General features: G+C 37.1%; 1 protein-coding gene across 1 annotated transcript in view; it reads left to right on the forward strand.

Annotated features, from left to right (window-relative positions):
• ROBO1 (roundabout guidance receptor 1) overlaps window positions 1-21165 on the forward strand; it is a 257295-nt gene that overhangs the window by 35280 nt on the left and 200850 nt on the right. Inside the window, exon 2 of the mRNA XM_081326225.1 lies at window positions 2746-3072. Coding sequence (XP_081182351.1) covers window positions 2746-3072 — 327 coding nt within the window. The remainder of the gene's footprint in view (window positions 1-2745; window positions 3073-21165) is intronic.

Consider the following 21165-nt stretch of genomic DNA (forward strand, 5'->3'; position numbering starts at 1 on the left):
TTTCGCTTAAGAACCCTGGCAAAAAAGGGTGTAAAATAAGACAAAACCCACTTAACAACTGCAACTTTGCTGTAGAAAAGGAGAAATTGTGCAACAAAATGAAGAAAAAAAGTGAAGCACTAGATCACAGGTATCAAACTCGATCACGTCACGTATTGTGACATATCACAATGTTTTTTGCCTTTGTGGAGCTGGGGTGGGCATGGCCTGCATGTGACGCACCCGGCCCGGGGGCCACCAGTTTGACACCCCTGCTCTAGATCAAAGTCTTCCTCTACCCAAAATCCAGTGTTAATCAGTATGGACCAATTCTGTCATTAATACTTACTTTTGTTGACAAAAGACCAAATTGCCAAATTACTGGAGCATAATAGCTATCATAAAAATGGTAAAGAACCCCAAGAATAGTATAATTAGTAAAATTATGCTAGTAACACACACACACACACACACACACACACACTACAACAGTAAATTCAGAGACCTGTGTGTATATTCTTGTGCTGCATTGGCCTTGGAGATCAGGTTAGTGGGTTAATGGGGATTTTGAGGGCTTGACTGCTGTAGTATCTTACTGTAGAGAAATTGGGTATCACCATTTTGTTTGTCCATGGTGAGCAACATTATCTCAGATGATTTCAATTAGCTTCAGGGTTCAGTTTCCTAATTCAGGTTCAATGTACTATTTCCTTATAGTAGCAGCAACTTTGGAAGATAGTTGTAATATGGCACATTAAAAGGCTTGAATATTTGCTAGTAAGCATTATCAAAATATTTATCTGCTTATTACTAAGCCAGGAACATGTAGCTGTATGGGTCAGCAAAGTAACCTTTCTGCTTTCCTTTTTCCTTTGATTTGCATATTCAGATCTGATCAGGTTAATCAGGTGAATAAAGAAACTGGTCCCTAGCTACAGACTTCATTAACTTATGAATAGGTGAACTGTTAAGATCTTGTTTCAACTGACATATAGAAAGGGTGACACAACTGTGGATAAAATTAAGCTGATTTTTTAAAATATGTAATTAGGAACATTCATATTAAGACATTTTAGTGTTTTGTCTGCCAAGTATATCTACAGTTTTAGAAGTAATACACTGCTAGAGACCAGGATAGGCATCTGATATCATCTGGATGTTTTAGACTTCACTTTCAATGATGTTCTGTTTGCTGTGCCACCTAAATTTATGAATTATGCTACCATGTTTTCCCAAAAGTAAGACCTACCCTGAAAATAAGTCCTAGCTTGATTTTTGTGGGTGGGCCTAATATCAGCCCTACCTAAAAAATAAGCCCTAGTTTTGGGCTGTGGCACACACCTAAAAATCAAGCTAGGGTGGGGACGGGGGGCTGGAGCTGCCCCTCGTGCCCCGCACCCACTTACCTTGCAGCCAGGCCTCTTGTCAACAGCCCACTTCTTTTGCAGCATCCCCAGGCCTGCATTTCACAGTCAAAGGCTTTTCCAGAAGTCACTGCAACCAAGAACCAAGCTATGGATTCAATACATAGCTCAGTTCTCAGCTGCAGTGGCCTTCCAGAAAATCCTTAAGGCCGGAGCTCCATTCTCAGCTGCAGAATGAAACTGCTCCTTCGGCCGCAGAACACATGGGCCGGCTGGGCGGGGCTGTCGGTGCCTTGCCTGAGGTGAGTGGAAAAGATACACCCCCCTGAAATTAAGACGTGCTTCTTTTGGAGGCAAAAAAATAAATAAGACCGGGTCTTATTTTTGGAGAAACACAGTAAGCCATAATACAGGCTGGTTTGATTTAGTATATTTATAATCTATTTTGCTTTGCAAAGCACAATTTATGTGTTACTGTGGTATTGAAATACACCAAATAATGTTTCTTGAAAAGATCATGTGCTAGTGTAATGTGTGAACACCATTAAATTCATATTGATGACAAGGTTATTTCAGGCTATGTGTAGAGCATCTCATTGCCTACCACTATAATTTATTGCTTATCTGAAGTTAAACTTACAGTTTGTATTTAATTGCACTGTTGTTAATCTATATAGATTGAAACCAGAATCTCAGCTTGACAGCTTTCTCTTAAAACTGCTTGACAAACAGTATGACTAAGATTGTAACATTTCCCCCCTAAATTGTATTAGTAAAGTATAACAAACAGTCAAAAGAGAGAGAGAGAGACTATAGTAAGAAACTACACATATTGCAATGATTAAAATAAACTAAACATAACGGGAAATAATAAACAGGAAAGGAAGAAAAATCCTTAAGCTTATTCAGTCTATATAGAAACATTTTGTTTCATGCTCTCAATTTGAGATAGTAGAAATGTATGAATTCCCAATTGATAAGGATCACTTAAGTAAATTTATTTTGCCATCTACATAAAATACTTCACAATAGAGCTAAGACTGCTACATAACTCACATTACAACTGACAGTAGGATTGACAATACATCATCCTTAACATAGTGAAGGTATTGCCTTGCTGTGAACATTATCAATATTGATTGAGGCCTCAAACCCTCCAATGCAGTGGAGTTGGGGAGAAAGGGTTATTTGTGAACCATCTTATGACCTGCTATGTCCCTCAGATTCTGAATATTCAGTTGAGTCCCTGTGTATTAAAAAGTTGCCAGTTATTGTTAGGTATCCTATTAACTATTTAAGGTCATTAAGAATAATTATAAAGTGCATCTTTATCTTTTATTTTTAATCCAAGCTTCAACATTTTAATACTAGTAGAAATTAAACATGTAATTTGCATTTTTAGGTTCACGACTTCGTCAGGATGATTTCCCACCTCGAATTATCGAACATCCTTCGGATTTAATTGTTTCTAAAGGAGAACCAGCAACACTGAACTGCAAGGCTGAAGGCAGACCAGTTCCAACGATTGAATGGTACAAAGGAGGAGAAAGGGTTGAAACTGATAAAGATGATCCTCGTTCTCATCGGATGTTGCTACCGACTGGATCTTTATTTTTCTTACGTATAGTTCATGGCCGCAAAAGTAGGCCTGATGAAGGAGTTTATATCTGTGTAGCCAGGAATTACCTTGGTGAAGCTGTGAGTCACAATGCATCACTGGAAGTAGCAAGTAAGTCTTGTTTCCCTTTTTTGTTTAGCAACTCTTTAAATAGAAGACAGTAGAACTATTGTTTTGATGTAATAGATAGACTGAGAAATAATTATATGCACTGTATATAATCATTTCCTTTGCATAAAAGCAGTTGATATATCTAATCAAGTGAATGGATAGTAATCAGTAAAATCAAAGTGTCCTGATTTGCAAGTATAATTTATGAAGCTACTATATATGCATTTAGAACAGTGGTGGGATTCAACCAGTTCGCACCAGTTTGGCAGAACCGATAGCTAATTTTTTCTTGCCTAGACCCAGAAAGGACTTCCAGAAGCGGCATCCACACACAGAACCAGTTGTTCACATATTTGAATCCCACCATTGATTTAGAAAAAAAGTTTTTAAACATTACCACCTTGCCATTATAACAAACAATGGTGTTTTTATATGGATATAATAATGAAACAATTTTGAAATATTTTTACTAAGTCCAGAATTTTGCCAAACTAATATACACAGGGCAAAGCTTAACGTCTAACTGATCAATGTAAAAGCAAGGTAAAAGCAATTATTTTGTCATTCATGCTAGTAAAATTGCATTGATAATATATTTAAATAATGGCATATTTATTCAATAATTATATGCTTAAGGTTTATTCTAAGTTTTTTAGTTCATCTACACATGCAGTAGCATCATGCAAATGCTGTTGTGTTAGATGTGCATTATTATTTGGCGAACATAATCTGCGTGACTACTACATTCTATAAAGAATATGTACACTGAAGTACTGGTATAGTATCTACAGTATGTGCATAGGGTAAGCGATATCTAGATTATTCACACAGTATCTTTGCATTTTTCTCTGTTAATTGGAATAATTAAGTGTACATTGTGATTTGTGCAGACAGGATATATAGCAATAGCACTTAGATTTATGTACCACTCATGGTGCTTTACAGCACACTCTAAGCAGTTTACAAATTCAGCATATTGCTTCCAAAAGTCTGGGTCCTCATTTTACCAACCTTGGAAGGATGGAAATCTGAGTCAACCTTGAACCGATTAGGATTGAAATCCTGGCTGTTAGAATATACTACTGCATTGTAACCTCTGTGCCAACACAGCTCATATCTCTCTCTCTCTCTCTCTCTCTCTCTCTCTCTCTCTCTCTCTCTCTCTCTCTCTCTCGCTCTCGCTCTCGCTCTCGCTCTATGATTGGTACCTGCAATTTTTAAATAATATACCTTGAATTCTGCATATTGTTAGAGTTCGATTATAAGATTAAAGTTTGATAACATTTCTTTCTCTTAAGTGAGTACAACTTCATACCATTTATTCTCTGTTATTGGAGTTCTAAACAGCAGTTTTGAATTGTGTGGTAGCTATAACTATATAGCTGTTACTTTATTTTATTTTTTCTAAATAAATGCCTGTCACAGTAATCTATGCATTAATTATATAATGATTTACCGTACTAGTTCTGTGCTACTGTGGAATGTTTGCTGGAGATCATTTATTTATTTATTTATTGCAACAAATAATCTCTTCCAACAATTTGGGGAAACACACAATAACTAAATAAAATTCATGGCTACATTGAAATTAAAAACTACTAATTTGTTTAAAGTTTTTTTAATTAATATCTTTACATATGTAAAATATCCTCAACCGTGTCACCATTAGGGAACTTGCTTGAACAAATTTTTTCACTGTTTGTTAAGAATATATATATAAACTGAAGAAAGTAGGGAAAAGCACTAGGCCAGTCAGGTATGAATTAAATCATATCCCTGTTGAATATACAGTAGAGGTGACAAATAGATTTAAGGAATTAGATCTGATAGACAGAGTGCCTGAAGAACTATGGACAGAGGTTCGCGACATTGTACAACAGGTAGCAACCAAAACCATCCCAAAGAAAAAGAAATGCAAGAAAGCAAAATGGCTGTCTGAGGAAGCTTTGCAAATAGCTGAGGAAAGGAGGAAAGCGAAAGGCAAGGGAGAAAAACATAGATATGCCCAATTGAATGCAGAATTCCAGAGAATAGCTAGAAGAGATAAGAATGCCTTCTTAAATGAACAGTGCAAAGAAATAGAAGAAAACAATAGAATAGGGAGGACCAGAGATCTTTTCAAGAAAATTGGAGAGATGAAGGGAATGTTTAATGCGAAAATGGGCATGATAAAGGACCAAAATGGCAGGGACCTAACAGAGGCAGAAGAGATTAAGAAGAGGTGGCAAAATTACACAGAAGAACTATACAAGAATGAGCTTAACGTCCCAGATAATCACAATGAGGTGGTCACTGACCTCGAGCCAGACATCCTAGAATGTGAAGTGAAGTGGGCCTTAGAAAAGCTGAGCAACAACAAAGCTAGTGGAGGTGACAGTATTCCAGCTGAGCTATTCAAAATCTTAAAAGACAGTGCAGTAAAAGTGCTACACTCAATTTGCCAGCAAATTTGGAAAACTCAACAGTGGCCACAGGATTGGAAAAGATCAGTTTACATTCCAATTCCAAAGAAAGGCAGTGCCAAAGAATGTTCAAACTATCGCACCATTGCACTCATTTCTCATGCTAGTAAAGTCATGCTTAAAATCCTACAAGCTAGACTTCAGCAGTATGTGGATCGAGAACTACCAGAAGTACAGGCAGGATTTCGAAGAGGCAGAGGAACTAGAGATCAAATTGCTAACATACGCTGGATCATGGAGAAAGCTAGGGAGTTCCAGAAAAACATCTACTTCTGCTTCATTGACTATGCTAAAGCCTTTGATTGTGTGGATCATAACAAACTGTGGCAAGTTCTTAAAGAGATGGGAGTACCAGACCATCTTATTTGTCTCTTGAGAAACCTATATGCGGGCCAAGAAGCAACAGTGAGAACTGGACACGGAACCACTGATTGGTTCAAAATTGGGAAAGGAGTCCGGCAAGGCTGTATACTGTCGCCCTGCCTATTTAACTTATATGCAGAGCACATCATGAGAAAGGCAGGGCTAGATGAATCAAAAGTTGGAATTAAGATTGCCGGAAGAAATATCAACAACCTAAGATACGCAGATGATACCACTCTAATGGCAGAAAGTGAAGAAGAACTAAAGAGCCTCTTGTTGTGGGTGAAGAAGGAGAGTGCCAAACGTGGGTTGAAACTTAACATTAAGAAAACCAAGATCATGGCATCTGGCCCTCTCAATTCCTGGCAAATAGATGGGGAAGAAATGGAGGTAGTGACAGATTTTGTTTTCCTGGGCTCCAAGATCACTGCAGATGGGGAGTGTAGCCAAGAAATTAAAAGACGCTTGCTCCTGGGAAGGAAAGCCATGGCAAATCTAGACAGCACACTAAAAAGCAGAGACATCACCCTGTCAACAAAAGTGCGTATAGTCAAGGCTATGGTCTTCCCAGTTGCAATGTATGGCAGTGAAAGTTGGACCATAAGAAAGGCTGAGCGCCAAAGAATTGAGGCGTTTGAACTATGGTGCTGGAGAAGACTCCTACGAGTTCCTTGGACTGCAAGGCGATCAAACCGGTCAGTCCTAGAGGAGATCAATCCTGACTGCTCTTTAGAAGGCCAGATCCTGAAGCTAAAACTCAAATACTTTGGCCACCTAATGAGAAGGAAGGACTCACTGGAGAAGAGCCTAATGCTGGGAAAGATCGAGGGCAAGAGAAGAAGGGGACGACAGAGAATGAGGTGGCTGGATGGAGTCACTGAAGCAGTAGGCGTGAGCTTAAATGGACTCCAGAAGATGGTAGAAGACAGGAAGGCCTGGAGGAATGTTGTCCATAGGTTCGCGATGGGTCGGACACGACTTCGCAGCTAACAACAACATATATATATATGTATATATGTATATACACATATACATATACATATACATATACATATACATACATACATACATACATACATACATACATACATACATACATACATATATATATATATATATATATATATATATATATATATATATATATATAGTATAGATGGATAGATATACACAGAAACACATAAATACAGACTAAATGTAAAGGGGAAAAGGATAGAAAGAAGTAAAATGTGCAAGAAAGAGGAAGAGAGAAGAATGATAAAAAGGAATATAATAAGGGAAGTGAAAAATATTTATAAAAGTGATTTTCAACTTTAATCACAAGTATAAATAAATTTAATGATAACTTCGCACCTTCTAGGGCTACAGATACCGGTATTTATCTTTTCATCTCTTATCCCATCCTTTATTTGTCATTTGTAAATCCCCTTTAATTTCATCTGTCTTGTAAGCTAAAATTTATTCTAATTGTTATTTCTTCAACATCTTTTGGACATAGTCTATTAATAGAAGCAGATTTTACTGACATTGTTGATATCGTGCTAATATTTTCTGATTCCATTCTTTGTAAGTCTCTCAGTATTTTTATTGTTAGAATATTTTCAAATATTTTTCGGGATTACAAATTTTTCCTTTGCATGAATAAGCAGGAAAAACAGGAATATCAATCATTTGCTCTGTAATAAATAGAAGGCAACAGATTGGAACACCCAAGATGTCTGATGGAACCACTTAGTGGGCATAGTTCTGCTGTGGTTGGCATAGCTCTACTGAGGCCATGGTTGTCTGCTAGAAAGGAAAATAATGAAACCCCAGACAAAATTATACCTGAGGTGAGTCAAATAGTGCATAGAATGAGATAATAGGAGAAAATTCAAATGGACGGGATAAGAGCTCATTTGGGGCCTCAACAATGTCAACAACATTTTGCTCTTACTGCATCTGCAGAATACCATCCAGCAGACCTGTTCTGAGTCAGGTTCTACTAAGGAAGGTTGGACAGATAGATAATTTGATGGACCTTTGTGTGGAATTTACTAAGCATTTGTAAAACTAAATTTATTTACAAAACAGAAAGATACCAGAGTTCACTGAAGCTCAGTTTTCCAAGTTATCTGAGATATGTTACACCCCATGAGTCCTAAGTAATTGTATAGATTATGTATAGCCTATTATTATCAATAAATAGGCTATACATTTGTAGATTACTTATGAGCAGACAGTGACCTTTCTGGTACTGTTTGATTCCTCAGTGACTTCTGATGCCATATGGCAATGTATTCTTCTGAATTCCTTAAAAATAATACAAGAAGAGCACATTGTGCTGCATGGTAATGGACTAGTTTTAGTTGGTGGAGATATGGGTATAGGGTTACAGTTCTGGACTTCTTAGTTGTGTGTCCTACAGAATGTAATGCACTCCTTTTTAACACTTCCATGAAGACATTGGCTGAAATCATTCATCAACACAGGGTCATTGTATTATCAATACAATGATATACAACTTAACATCTCAATCTATATATCTCAACCATTGATGTGTTAAAATATTCTCCAAGGCAGTTCAAATCTGGATTGAAAGGAATAAGTTAAGACTGAATCCCAGAAAGATGGAGCTGCTTTCAGTTTGTAAGCAATTGAGTTCCAGAAAGATTCCGTCATCAATTTGGGTTTGGGTTTGCTATGCTGAACTAATTTGTAACTTGAGGGTCATTCAAAATCAAATACCCTGATTTCAGAATAGGCAGCAGCTTTTACAAGAAAGCACTTTTTACAGCTGTATCTAGTTGTAGTTCTGGGATTGAAGCTTTATTCATAGTTATCCATGACTTGTCACCTCTCAATTGGACTGTTGTAATGCATCCATGTAAAATGAACTGAAAAATATTCAAAGGTTCAAGTCCAGAATTTAGCACACAATAGGTGCTCATTGTGTCCTTGTAACAGTGCTGGTTTGAGACTTCCACTGGTTATCAGTTGATAAAATGCAAGGTACAGGTAATTACTTTCAAAGTCTTGAATGATTTAGGGCCCACATATCTATGAAATCAGGGACGCGGTGGCTCAGTGGGTTAGGATGCTGAGCTTGTCGATCAGAAGGTCGGCAGTTTGGCGGGTCGAATCCCGACTGCCGCGTAACAGAGTGAGCGCCTGTTACTCGTCCCAGCTTCTGCCAACCTAGCAGTTCGAAAGCACGTAAAAATGCAAGTAGAAAAATAGGGACCACTCCGGTGGGAAGGTAACAGCGTTCCGTGCGCCTTTGGCGTCCAGTCATGCCGGCCACATGACCACGGAGACGTCCTCGGACAAGCGCTGGCTCTTCGGCTTTGAAACGGAGATGAGCACCGGCCCCTAGAGTCGGAAACGACTAGCACGCATGTGCGGGGGAACCTTTACCTTTACCTTTATCTATGAAATCATCATTTTTGATTAACATCAGCCCTCCTAATATAATAAAGTAAAATAGAGGGGGCTTTTTCATGGTACCCCCCTCACTAAGGACATACCATCTGCAAAGGCCACAAAAAAAACTTCTTTATTTCTATCTGCTTATATTGTACAGTATCATCCCATATATTTGAATGGCTCCTTCTTTGTTGACATTTGGAATATGTATAAAAGCTTGACTTTTCAAACAGTCTCTAGGAAACAGATGTTTGCTCCTCTATTAATGGAAATGGTTTTATCTGGAAGAAAATGACAACCATTCCTGGAGTCTCGTGTTACGATTTAATGGTTTTGCATTGTTAGTTGTAATATGTTGTGTTTTATTCTGAGTTACATAGGGGGAATTGCATGTGATTCAGAGATCTTGAGATTATTGAAACCTACAAGTCACGCAATGCAAACAAACAAACAAATAAACTGATTAAAGAAACCAAGATTCAGCTCCATACTTGCTCAAAATGTTTCAGAATTTAGGCCTATGCTTTTTATCATACAGTTTCTCTAAATAAAAGGACAATAAACAGAAAGTTTTTATATGTATGCATTTCAGCAGGCCACTGAAAATGTAAAATTCTACTCTATCTGGTATAAAGCCACACTGCACAATAGTTATTTTTATATCAGAAGTAGACAACCTGTGTCTAGTTGGATCATTGTTTCAGAGATATTTCCTTACCCAAACCAAGAAACAGAATTTTATGTCCTGGCTTTCTTGGTACCCCTTTAGGAGCCAGGCAGAGTTTTTGGACACATGTCTCCCAATAAAAATAGTTGAGGGGGCCATCTGAGTTCCAGAAGCACTCTGTGTTGCGATTGAGTTTGATTCCAGGGCAGGACAGAATGATCAAAAAAATCAGTGGGAGTAAGGACAATTTCTGACTTCCTGTTGGCTTTCCCATAGAATTTCTTTGTGGGAAGCTAGCAGTAGCATCAGAAATCTTCCTTCCTTCCCTACCATACAATTACTAACATTTTAGATAGAGAATCAACATCTTTACTTCCATAGTAAAACATGCTCAAAGAGCTCCCTCTTGACTTGGGGTCATAAGTAACCAAGACCCAAAACTTTAGTCATATTAAAATTTGCAGCTCAAGAAGGAAGGGAGAAAGGAAGCAAGGTAGAAAAGATATTTTCCCCTGCCGCCTTCTTTAGATGGAGGTGGGATGATTGCAGGAAGGTCTAACTTGTTGTTATGTAATGTCAGTTTTTGCATTTTTGTTTTATCTTGTACTCTTTGAATAGACATCACCTCTTAAGTCTATTGATAAACCTTTTTTGTAGTTCATTTGGTTTAAGATGCTGTTTGGGTTTTGTCAATTTTTATGTGACAAAATTGCATCTTTCCATAATTGATGTGAGCACCTAAAGCTAAAAAGAATTTTCAAATTGTCCTTGTTTTTTTGTAATGATCCTGTAAGTCCTTGCATCAGAATGGAGTCGGGGCAACTGAATGGAGCTAAGAGTTTACTAGCCGGATGCCATTTCTGAGGCCTATGCGGTTCTCACAAAAGACATTTTCTCTCTGTGCCCAGAGAGAGAAATATTTGCCGCTACCTAAGATCAAACTCACAGCCTCCTGATTGTTTCGACGAAAGTTCCATTTCTAGGCCATTATGCCGCTCAAGTCCTTGTTATTATTTTTAATAATGTTAATATTTAAATTATAAAGTGTGCCTTTGAAACTCAAAGAGGTTGTTTGGTCACATGTTAAAACATAAAGATGTTGACACAATAGATGATGATTTAGTGATGATTTACTGTTTAGCAAATCTGCACTTAGTTTTTAGATGCACAGGGTATAAGTTCTGTAACCGCCCCACATACAGTAACTAATGCAAAAGAGATGTCTTAGCTATTCTTCTAAAATCTATTCTTGACTGTGAACCCAGAGGCCCCATTCATGCATGCGCAAATAGGCCCCACACATCTGTCCGGTGCTAGCGGCCCGTTAGTGCACATGTGCAAATGGAGCCGCAACACTAGGACGAGTGGGGGGAATGCGCGCCCACGTGGGCGTGCTCCGGCCAGCCATTTCCACAGCCCGCTGGCCAAGAGCCTGGTTGAGGACCCCTAACTTAGCTGAACATTGAAGACAATTTTGTGTTTAAAAAGGGAAACAAATACTGTCCAAATATCATTTGATTTATCTGCTTTTTCTCTGATATGAGCAATTGTTTTCTGAACATAATTTATTTTACTGTTTTACTTCTTACTGTCTAACTTGCATTAAATGACTATTTTTCTTTTTTGTGGCTTCAGGTAAATACAGAATACAAGTCATACTTTCCTATCATTTCATACATTATAGTAAAATGTGCATATTGCAGAGATATTGGAAATGGTGTTACACTAACAATAAGATTAATGAGTATCTGCCATTAATAAAACATTTAAATCCTGCTGGCCATTATTGCATCATTATTCAACTGTAGTTTCCTAATTTCTTTACGAAGAATTGTTCCCCACTGCTTTTTAATCACAGTATTTTTATGCATAATATCATTTTATATTTTCTTTGGATAAAAAAAATTACATATAGAATGTTGCGTGTTATTTTTGTAATATTCTATGTAAGAACACTTTTTGGCAGTGACAGATAGCTACTGTAAAGTCACGTAACAATAGCATTAGCTATTTGAAACGTGATACCGTGTATTTTGTTAATTTCTGCTGTGTTACAGTAGTTATTGTGATTGCTAAGATATCTTGTCTGTAGGTCAGCAGCCTGTTTCATAAGGAAGTAGTAAACATAAAACCCATGACAATACTGAAACAGAGAGAAGAGATATAATAGAAGCTGGGATATTTTATCTCCTAAATAAATACTTTGCCCTTTTTTCTGAACAAACATGGCTTAACTAAACACTATTTAAGTTACCTATTGGAGTCACAGCTGGACACAGCTCTAAGTTGATTGAAGTTGATAGAGCATGTAAGTAGAAAAGGCATGACAGCTCTTACAGGTTTACACAAACGGACCCAATGATTATATGGAAGAAGTAACTAATGCAAAAGAGATGTCTTAGCTTTTCTACTAAAATCTATTCTTGACTCTCTGAACCCAGCCTTCTGATGACTTGAAATATTTGTCAATTACTTCCATGTTTTAGTTTTGTAGGATTATAAGCAGGTTCATATTACATCTGCAGGGACATGTTTTCTGGTAGTGAAAGGTCCCTATGCAATGTGGTAAAGGGCATGTTCTTGTCAAAATAGTTGGGTAATTTTGTCTACAGATCTTATGTTTCACAAGGGAAGTGCAATATTTATTACGTACTGATTTTCTGACTAGTCCATAAAATTTATATTTCAGTGTATATTTTTTTATACATGGCAGCTTACTTTCCTCGAAACTATCACTAAGAGATGATAACTATACAAGAAATTGAGGTAAAATAAGCATGTAAAAATGAAATTCTGAATTTTAGGTCTTGGAATAAGGAATAACAAAAGAATGTAGAAGCCTTCAATCGATACCCCATGGAAAAAGCTTAAGCTGTTTTATATATTTAGTTGAAAAAGTCTTCCAAGCTATTTTTAGGTTTAGAATTTAAAAGGTATAATATAAAGGGAAAATAGATTGGAAAAGACAGATCTTAAGAAATGGAACTCTGATATCTGGACTTTATTTCAAAGTTCTGAAAAAGAAACAGTTTCAGGAATGGAGGAATCATTGTAGTGACCCAGTTTGTCATTTCAGTGGCTGAGAATTATTGAAACTGTCTCGACTGGGTTTTTTTCCTGCCTCTTGACATTTCAGAAAGTTTCCTTCTTTTACTTAATAGTAGAAAAGCCCAACATGGTGTGTAATTCTCAAAAAAGTAGTATTTTGAGGATAGTAAGTTGTAATTTGTAAAAAAAATGTACATTGAAATATAAACCTTGTAACCAGTGCTTGCCAGGATCTCTAGAAAACTAGCAGACAAATAATAAATGACAAATCTCAGCATTAAACAAGATGAATTGTAATTTCCTGGTCTGATCAGTTTGGTTAACCATAATGTAAAGTTATTTTATTAAGAATTATCCAAGAAAAATTATGAGCCTAAGAAGGATATATGCCACTGCAGAGATAAAAACATTTTGTCTGCAAACTGGCAGTTATAATCCTAAAACATGGATCGGTATTAGAAAGTGTTGCTGAAAAACAATGTTGTATGAAAAACAAGATCTATGGATTTAAAGAAAGCTGCTGAAATTTACCAGGCAACTGAAGATATTATTACTTTAATAGCTAAAATGAATGGAAAAGATATTTCTACATAATATTACTGAAAATAAACAGAATGGCAGAATGAAGGAACAAAAAGTTGCATATGAAAAAGGGAGAATGAATAAGAAAAATATAACTTACCAATGGGCTTTTAAATTTTGTTCTCTTTAAATCAGTCTTGACTGCTAGCAACTGCCTGGACAATTTTTGTTGTTGTTGACAACATTTTCAGAAATGGTTTGCCACTGCCTTTTTCCTAGACCTAGAAAGTGACTGAAAGTCATACAGGTGACTTCATGCCTAAACCAGGATGAGAATTCATACTCTCCCAGTTTGCAGTGCTATTAACCACAAGAGTAAGCTAGCTTCTGAATAGCGTTCAAAATATATACTTTTGTCATATTATGAATGTCTAGGAGGTATGATTTTATTACTTGTATTTTTATGTACTTGTTTTTAGGTTCTAATTGACATACTATAAAATGCTGGGAGTTTAGCTGGGGCATGCATGGTATAGGCTATAAGAACAGTAATTAAACAAATTTAAAACCAAGTTGGTTCTTAAAGTTGTGTTTTTTTTAAAATTATATTTGTATACCGCCCTTCTCCCGAAGGACTCAGGGCGGTGAACAGGGCACATAAAAAATACAGAATACAAAAATTAAAAAAGAATTAAATAAGAGCCCGAGCTAAAAACAGTAGAATAATATTAAAAATCCCCAATAAAAACCCCAGCACATCCCCCATCAGGCCAGGCCGGCTTGCTCAAATAGGTAGGAGCGTCGGAAGGAGCGAAGGTCAGGTGCCATCCGGAGCTCAACCGGCAGCTGATTCCATAAAGCCGGGGCGCCCACAGAGAAGGCCCTCCCCCTGGGGGCCACCAGCTGACATTCTCTGACCGGTGGCACTCTGCAAAATATATTCATTAATAGGTTTCTACATATAATTAAGTTTCTGCTTTTTAAAAATCCTGTACGCTCTTATTATTGTATTAAACTTATCTTCATACTTCATTCAACAGTGACGAAGGAGTGGAGAACTCAAAAATGTTTTCCAATATTCTAAAATAAGTTTTAATATGCACTTGAAATAGTAGATATTAGTTTCTTACTGCCAGGATCACATTTTAATTAACAGAAGATCCAATGTTAATTCAGTACATATATATATATATATTTATTATTTCTGTTTTTTCTAGTTCAGTTGAGTTGAGTTTAGTTTATCATTTATAATTTAGCTCTTCATTATAGTACATAAGATTGCTAAAGCTATGACTTTTAAATAGTTTAAATGATGAAAAAATATTTGCCATACAGATAGTCCTCGCTTAACAATCCTAAATGGGATTGTGTCAATTCTACCTCTAAGCAAAAGTGTCACTAAATGGGAAATCATTTTCAGCTTACTGTCTTAAAATCTTTCTATGATATCTCTGCTTCTGTGAGTGTGTATGGAAAAAGTTAGGAAAAGGAGATATTGCTTACAGAAAATTGTTGCTGTCCTCCCCTTTCTGCAGAAAGGCAAAATTGGGGAGAAAGTATTTCAAGAGAATCTTATTTGTTCTGTGCATTGAGAGCAATATGATTGTACTGGCAGTGGGAAAGGGTCAAGCAAAGGAAAGATTGCCTACATAAACTGCTTGCTCTCTTTCTGGTGTTTTTTTTCTCTCATAGGGAGAAGAGAATAGAAAAATGCATACACATGCACAGCATAGTTCTGGATATTTTTTGTCCAGCATTCAATTTTACCTTTTCTACTAAAGTTACTGTGAAAATGGTCAGACTACAAATGGAAGTAGTAGATTATCAAGATAAATGTTAAGGCATTATAGTAGTAGCATGAATTACTAGTGAATGACTTTTGTCAGAGCCAGGATGGAGATGGTACTTCTTGGTACATCTGGTTCTTATTGATTTAATATTATCAGTCATGATATTCTCCCAGGGCACCTATAGAATTTGAAAAAAGGAGATCTATTATTTTTCCTTTATCCGTGTCTGATTCTGTCAGTGTTGACTGTAGGGAGAGAGATCCTGATTTTCTCTGGCTTTCAGAATGCTTTAGAGCTTTCTCCCTTGTTTCATCAGTTTGATATGCAAATCAGATTCTCAGTTGAGTTCAGCCCTAGAAGTATGAATTTCTTTTCTCCTTCCAATTAACTCTTCGGTGATTTAAAATGTAAAATTTAGCTTTGCTCCACATTGAAACTCATTTCGTTGGATAGGGCCCATTGTTCAAGTTTTTCAAGATTTTTTTGGATCCTTCGTTGGTTTTGGGGGGTGTTGGCTACTCCTGCCAGTTTGGTGTCATCTTCAAATTTGATGAGTTCCCCTTCATCTTCATCTAAGCCATTGATGAAGATATTGAAGAGTACTGGGCCTAGAACGGAACTTTGTGGTACCCCACTGCTTACTTCTTTCCATGTGGATGTAGTGCTGTTGAGGACTACTCGTTGAGTTTGCTTTGCCAGTCAGCTACAGATCCATGTGGTGGTGATGTTGTCTATTCCACCTTTTTCTAGCTTACCAAGGAGTAAGTTGTGGTCTACTTTATCAAATGCATTACTGAAGTCAAGTATACTATGTCCACAGTATTTCACTGGTCTATTAGTTTAGTCACTTTGTGGAAGAATGAAATAAGATTGGTTTGGCATGGTTTGTTTTTAACAAATCCATGCTGGCTACTAGTTATAACTGTTTGCTTCTAGTTGTTTTGCAGATCTGTTTTTTGATTATCTTTTCTAGGATCTTCCCAGGTATTGATGTTAAACTGATTGGTCTGTAGTTTCCTGGGTCTGTTCCCCCCCCCCTTTCTTGAAGATGGGAACCACACCAGCCCTTTTCCAATCCTCAGGTACTTCCCCTGTGCTCCCGGATTTTTGAAAGATGTGGTACAGTGGTTCTGAGATAACATTTGCCAGCTCCTTCAGAACTCTGGGATGTAATCTGTCGGGTCCCGGTGATTTCTATTTGTCAAGGTCAGATAGGTGTTCTCTTACCATTTTCTTGCTTATTTTAATTTTTGTTTCTGATTTGTCTTTTGCAGTGGTTTTTTTTGGTATGTTGGGCTATGGTTTCTTTTTATGCGAAGACTGATGTAAAATATGTATTAAGGAGCTCTGCATTCTCCCTGTTGCCTGTTATTTCCTTGCCATCTTCTCTCTTTAGTGAATCTACAGGTTTCCTTGACTTTTTTTTCTTGTTAATATGTTGGAAGAAAATTTTTAATTATCCATGATTTCTGTTGCAAGTCTTTGTTTGTTCTGAGCCTTTGCTTTCCTGACCTCATTTTTACATGTTCTGGCTTTCTGCTGATAATCAGCCTTAGTTATGTGCCCCTCTTTCCATTTTTTTGTATTTGTCCTTGTTGTTTAACATCAATATGAAACCACTGGGTAAGCTCATCCATTCACATGGGGACACATATCAGTACTATGATAATACAGCCCTCTATATTTTGACTCCTTGTTGATCAAGCAATCCTACTGAGATTTTTGTCCCAATGCATAGAGGCTGTTTGAATATGGACTGAGTGGAAAAAGACTTAAATCCAATACTAACATAGCCCTTCCCCATACAGGTAGTCATCAACTTGCAACCATTCATGTAGCAACTGTTCAATGTTAAGATGGCACTGAACCAAGGAATTGACAACCTGTGCCCAAAATTACGGCCATTGCAGTGCCTCTGCAGTCATCTGCTAAAATGCAGGTACTTGGCAGCCTGTTCACACTTTCAACTACAGGGGCACTGCAACTCCCAAAATGACCTATTTGCTCACCAGCTTTAGCCATCCATCAGCATATACAAACCTGCCGTGGTCCAGGAAGCCTCACAAAACACCCAGTCTACTGGTGTATGCAAAATTCCACTTACCTTAGCTGTTTTTTTCCAGCTGCTGGCAGGTGCACTCAATATACAGTTGATATAAAAAATTCTACATATCCCTATTAAAATGCCAGGATTTTGAGATATATATAAAAAATCAGGCCAAGATAAATCACTTCAGAATTTTCCCCACCTTTAATATACCATATAAACTGTACAATTCAATTAAAAAACAAACTAAAATATTTTAGGGGGAATAATATTAATAAAAACATACAATAATGTGATTGCATAAGTGTGCACACACTCTAATACAGGGGTGTCAAACTCAATTTCATTGAGGGCCGCATCAGCATTGCGGTTGCCCTCAGGGGCCTGGGTGGGTATGGCCTGGGTGGGCGTGGCCTACTGGGTGGGCGTGGCTAGAGTACATATGGCCTACTGGGTGGGCGTGGCCAGCTCTACATCGTTCGCATTAAGGGTGCCTATGGGGGCCTGGGCAGGAGTGGGACAGATCTGAGGGTCTCTGGCAGAAGGAGGGTCTCTGGGCCAGGGCCAAGGCAGTGGGGGCCGTTCCCTCACTGTTTCTAGGATGGCTTCGCGGGCCACGTGAAACCACTTCGCGGGCCGGATCTGGCCCCCGGGCCTTGTGTTTGACATGTCTGCTCTAATAAGTAGGTATGTGGCTATGTTCAGAATTAACCAATCACAATCAGACTGATGGTAAATAGTAGTCAGTACACACCTGCCGTCAATGAAAGTGATTCTGATTAAACCCATATAAAGTTCAGCTGTTCTAGTAGGATTTTTTGTGACGTTTACTCAATTGCCTGTTACAATAAAACCATAATCTGCAAAGAACTTACAGAACATCAAAGATAACATTTTGTTGGAAGGTATTAGTCAGGAGAAGCGTACAAAATAATTTCCAAGGCATTGGATAGACATGTAAGACAGTGGAAACAGTCATTAACAAATGGATAAAATATGGCACAACAGGGAGATTATGAAGAACTGAAGGTTCCTCCAGAATTGATGAAAAACTAGAAGAAAACTGGTTGGGGAGGCTATGAAAAGATCAACAACACCAAGGGAACTGCAGGAATTTCTGGCAAGGACTGGTTGTGTACTACAAATGACAACAATCTCTTATATTCATCATATCTGGGCTATGGGGTAGGCCAGCAAGACGAAAGCCTATTCTTACAAAGAAAAATAACGAAGCCCAGTTACATTTTTAAAAACTTGCATCAAGACTGACAAAAGCATGTTGGAAAATATGTTATGGTCTGATAAGACCAAGGTTGAACCTTTTGGCTATAATTTCAAAAAGTATTTTTGGCACAAAACAACATTGTGCATCACCAAAAGTGCCCACAGTGAAGCATTTTTTGCAGGCTGCTTTTCTTCAGCTGGAACTGAGCCTTTAAGTCAAGGTGGAGGCAATTACAACAGTTCCAAATATTAGTCCATTTTGGCACAAACCCTTCAGGCTTCTGCTAAAATGCAAACAATGAAGAGAAATTTCACTTTTCAACATGACAATAACCCAAAGCATTTCTTTCTGGTGAAGAAAAAGCTTCACCAGAAAAAAGATCAAATTTGTAAAATGACCCACCCAGTCCAGTCCTAAATCCAACTGAAATCTGTGAGGTGACCTGAAGAGGCCTGTTCACAGGAGATGTCCTTCTTCCTTCCCATTTTTGCCAGGAAGAATGGGCAGATTCTCAAAACAAGATGTGCCATACTGATAGGCCCCTGCCCCAAAAGACTGAATGCTGTCATAAAATCTAAAGGTCCTTCAAACAAAGTGTTAGTTTGTGGAACCATGTTATTTCCCCAAAAAAGATTTCAGTTTTATTTTCAATCGAACTGTGCAGCATATAATACAGGTGGAAAAAAATACTGAAGTGATTATCTTGGTCTGATTTTTTTATATCTCAAAAAAGTTGACATTTTAACAGGTATGCAGATTTTTTATATACACTGTATATGAGGTGTAGCCCTCTTAATGAGGCCACTTCTGCCATTCTGCAAGCGGGCTCCATTCTTGTGATATTTCTGAAGCTTCCTTCTACAAATATTGTGATAATTTATAACATATAACAATAGCTATATCTTCAATTTACAACCACTAACTTGACAATCATTTAAATTACAAATCATATTACATTACTCAAGTTTTACTGTTAATGTCTCTTCTTCAAACGTCCTTCCCTCTCTCCCCCACCCCCCGCCACCACATACAACAATGACATTCATTAATCACTTTGTTTTTTGGAGAAAACTTATACTAATATTACAGTGCCTAATGTAGTATATTATCAAATATATAATAAAGGACATGCTTTGATAAAGATGTATTCAAAAATGTAAGTCTTAAATGACCTTAACCACTCTTTTATAACTTTTGCTAAGCTCAGTAAGTTGAATTTCTTGTCTGTTTGTTTGCTTTTATGTCTAAATGAGTCAAAAGACTCAAAACTACTTTGGCCTTGTCAATTGCTTTCAGCTGATACCACTAAACATTAAAATAAATTTAATTTAAAAGCATTCTCCTATTATACTGGATGTTCCCTATGTCATCTGTTAAACAGTGCATGGTCAGCATATGGCTGTTCCTTTCTATTTAAGCTGTTTTCTCTTGAGAAAGGAAATTCCCTTCAGACCAGACAGACATCTGCTGGCTCTCCTACCAGCAAAGCCACAGAAGAGTTATCTTTCCTGTGATTAAAAGAAATAACGTCTGGAGCTTTTAGTTTTTGTTCAATTAATCAAAAATTAAACCCATGTGGGACTTGAAGAAACTGGCTTCTTTGTATGTTTCATCTACTGGTAGGAAGTCCTAAAATGAATTTATAGGTTCTATTCATTTAGTTGTGCAATATAAAAGTATAATAAATATTCATACATAATTTTGTTATGTAAAAAGCATAAGCGTGCAATATAAATAGTGATTAAAATAGCATAATGAAATGGAAACTATGACTGGAGTAAGACATCCTTTAGAGTACAATTACTTTGTGTCAGGGATAGATACATTATGCTCTCTTTGTGAATCTACGCCATGCTTCCTCTTTTAAAACACTTCCAGATGCTGTAGAATATTGCAACATCCCTTATTCATGTTTCTCCCCCCCCAAAGTTACTTATTTCTGTAATGAATGTCTGAAAATAATATTTTGGAATGATAGGGAAAGCATTTTCTTATGTGAGCGTGTGTTTTGATAGTACTAGTTGAGTTCTAGTTAAATACATCAGCATTTAAGCGTTTTAATGTCTTTCCTGCTCTTTTATCAGCAAAAGAACATACATTGTTTTTCTACACCTTTGCTGAAGTGATGAACTGATCATTCTTATGAAAACAATATGGTGACAATTTATCTGGTTCTCTGATTCTCAGGCTATCCTTTTATTTTGTCACAAGTGTGCAATTCGTGTCAAAGATTTTATTAATGTGAAGACAGCTTTATTAGCGATTAGGTTTTGAGATAACATCTGACACATTCTTCATCTGATAAACTCTAAAGAAAAGCAGTTTTCTTTCAATCTAAAATATTTTTATCGGGACAATCTGGATGTTGAAGTGGATAGAAATAAAATCTTATTTTCTTTTTCAGAGGTTGTATTATTATTTGCTTCCTCATACAAAACAAAAATGAACTCTGTAATTCAAAATCTTATTACCGGTACCTGCATGTGAACAATGTGTTGCTAACTCAAAAAAACATTTTCATAGTAGACTGTCTGGTGCAGTGTTTCTCAGCCTTGACCACTTGA

This window comes from Vipera berus (assembly GCF_964194415.1).
Source record: "Vipera berus genome assembly, chromosome: 4".
Classification (NCBI taxonomy): Eukaryota; Metazoa; Chordata; class Lepidosauria; order Squamata; family Viperidae; genus Vipera; species Vipera berus.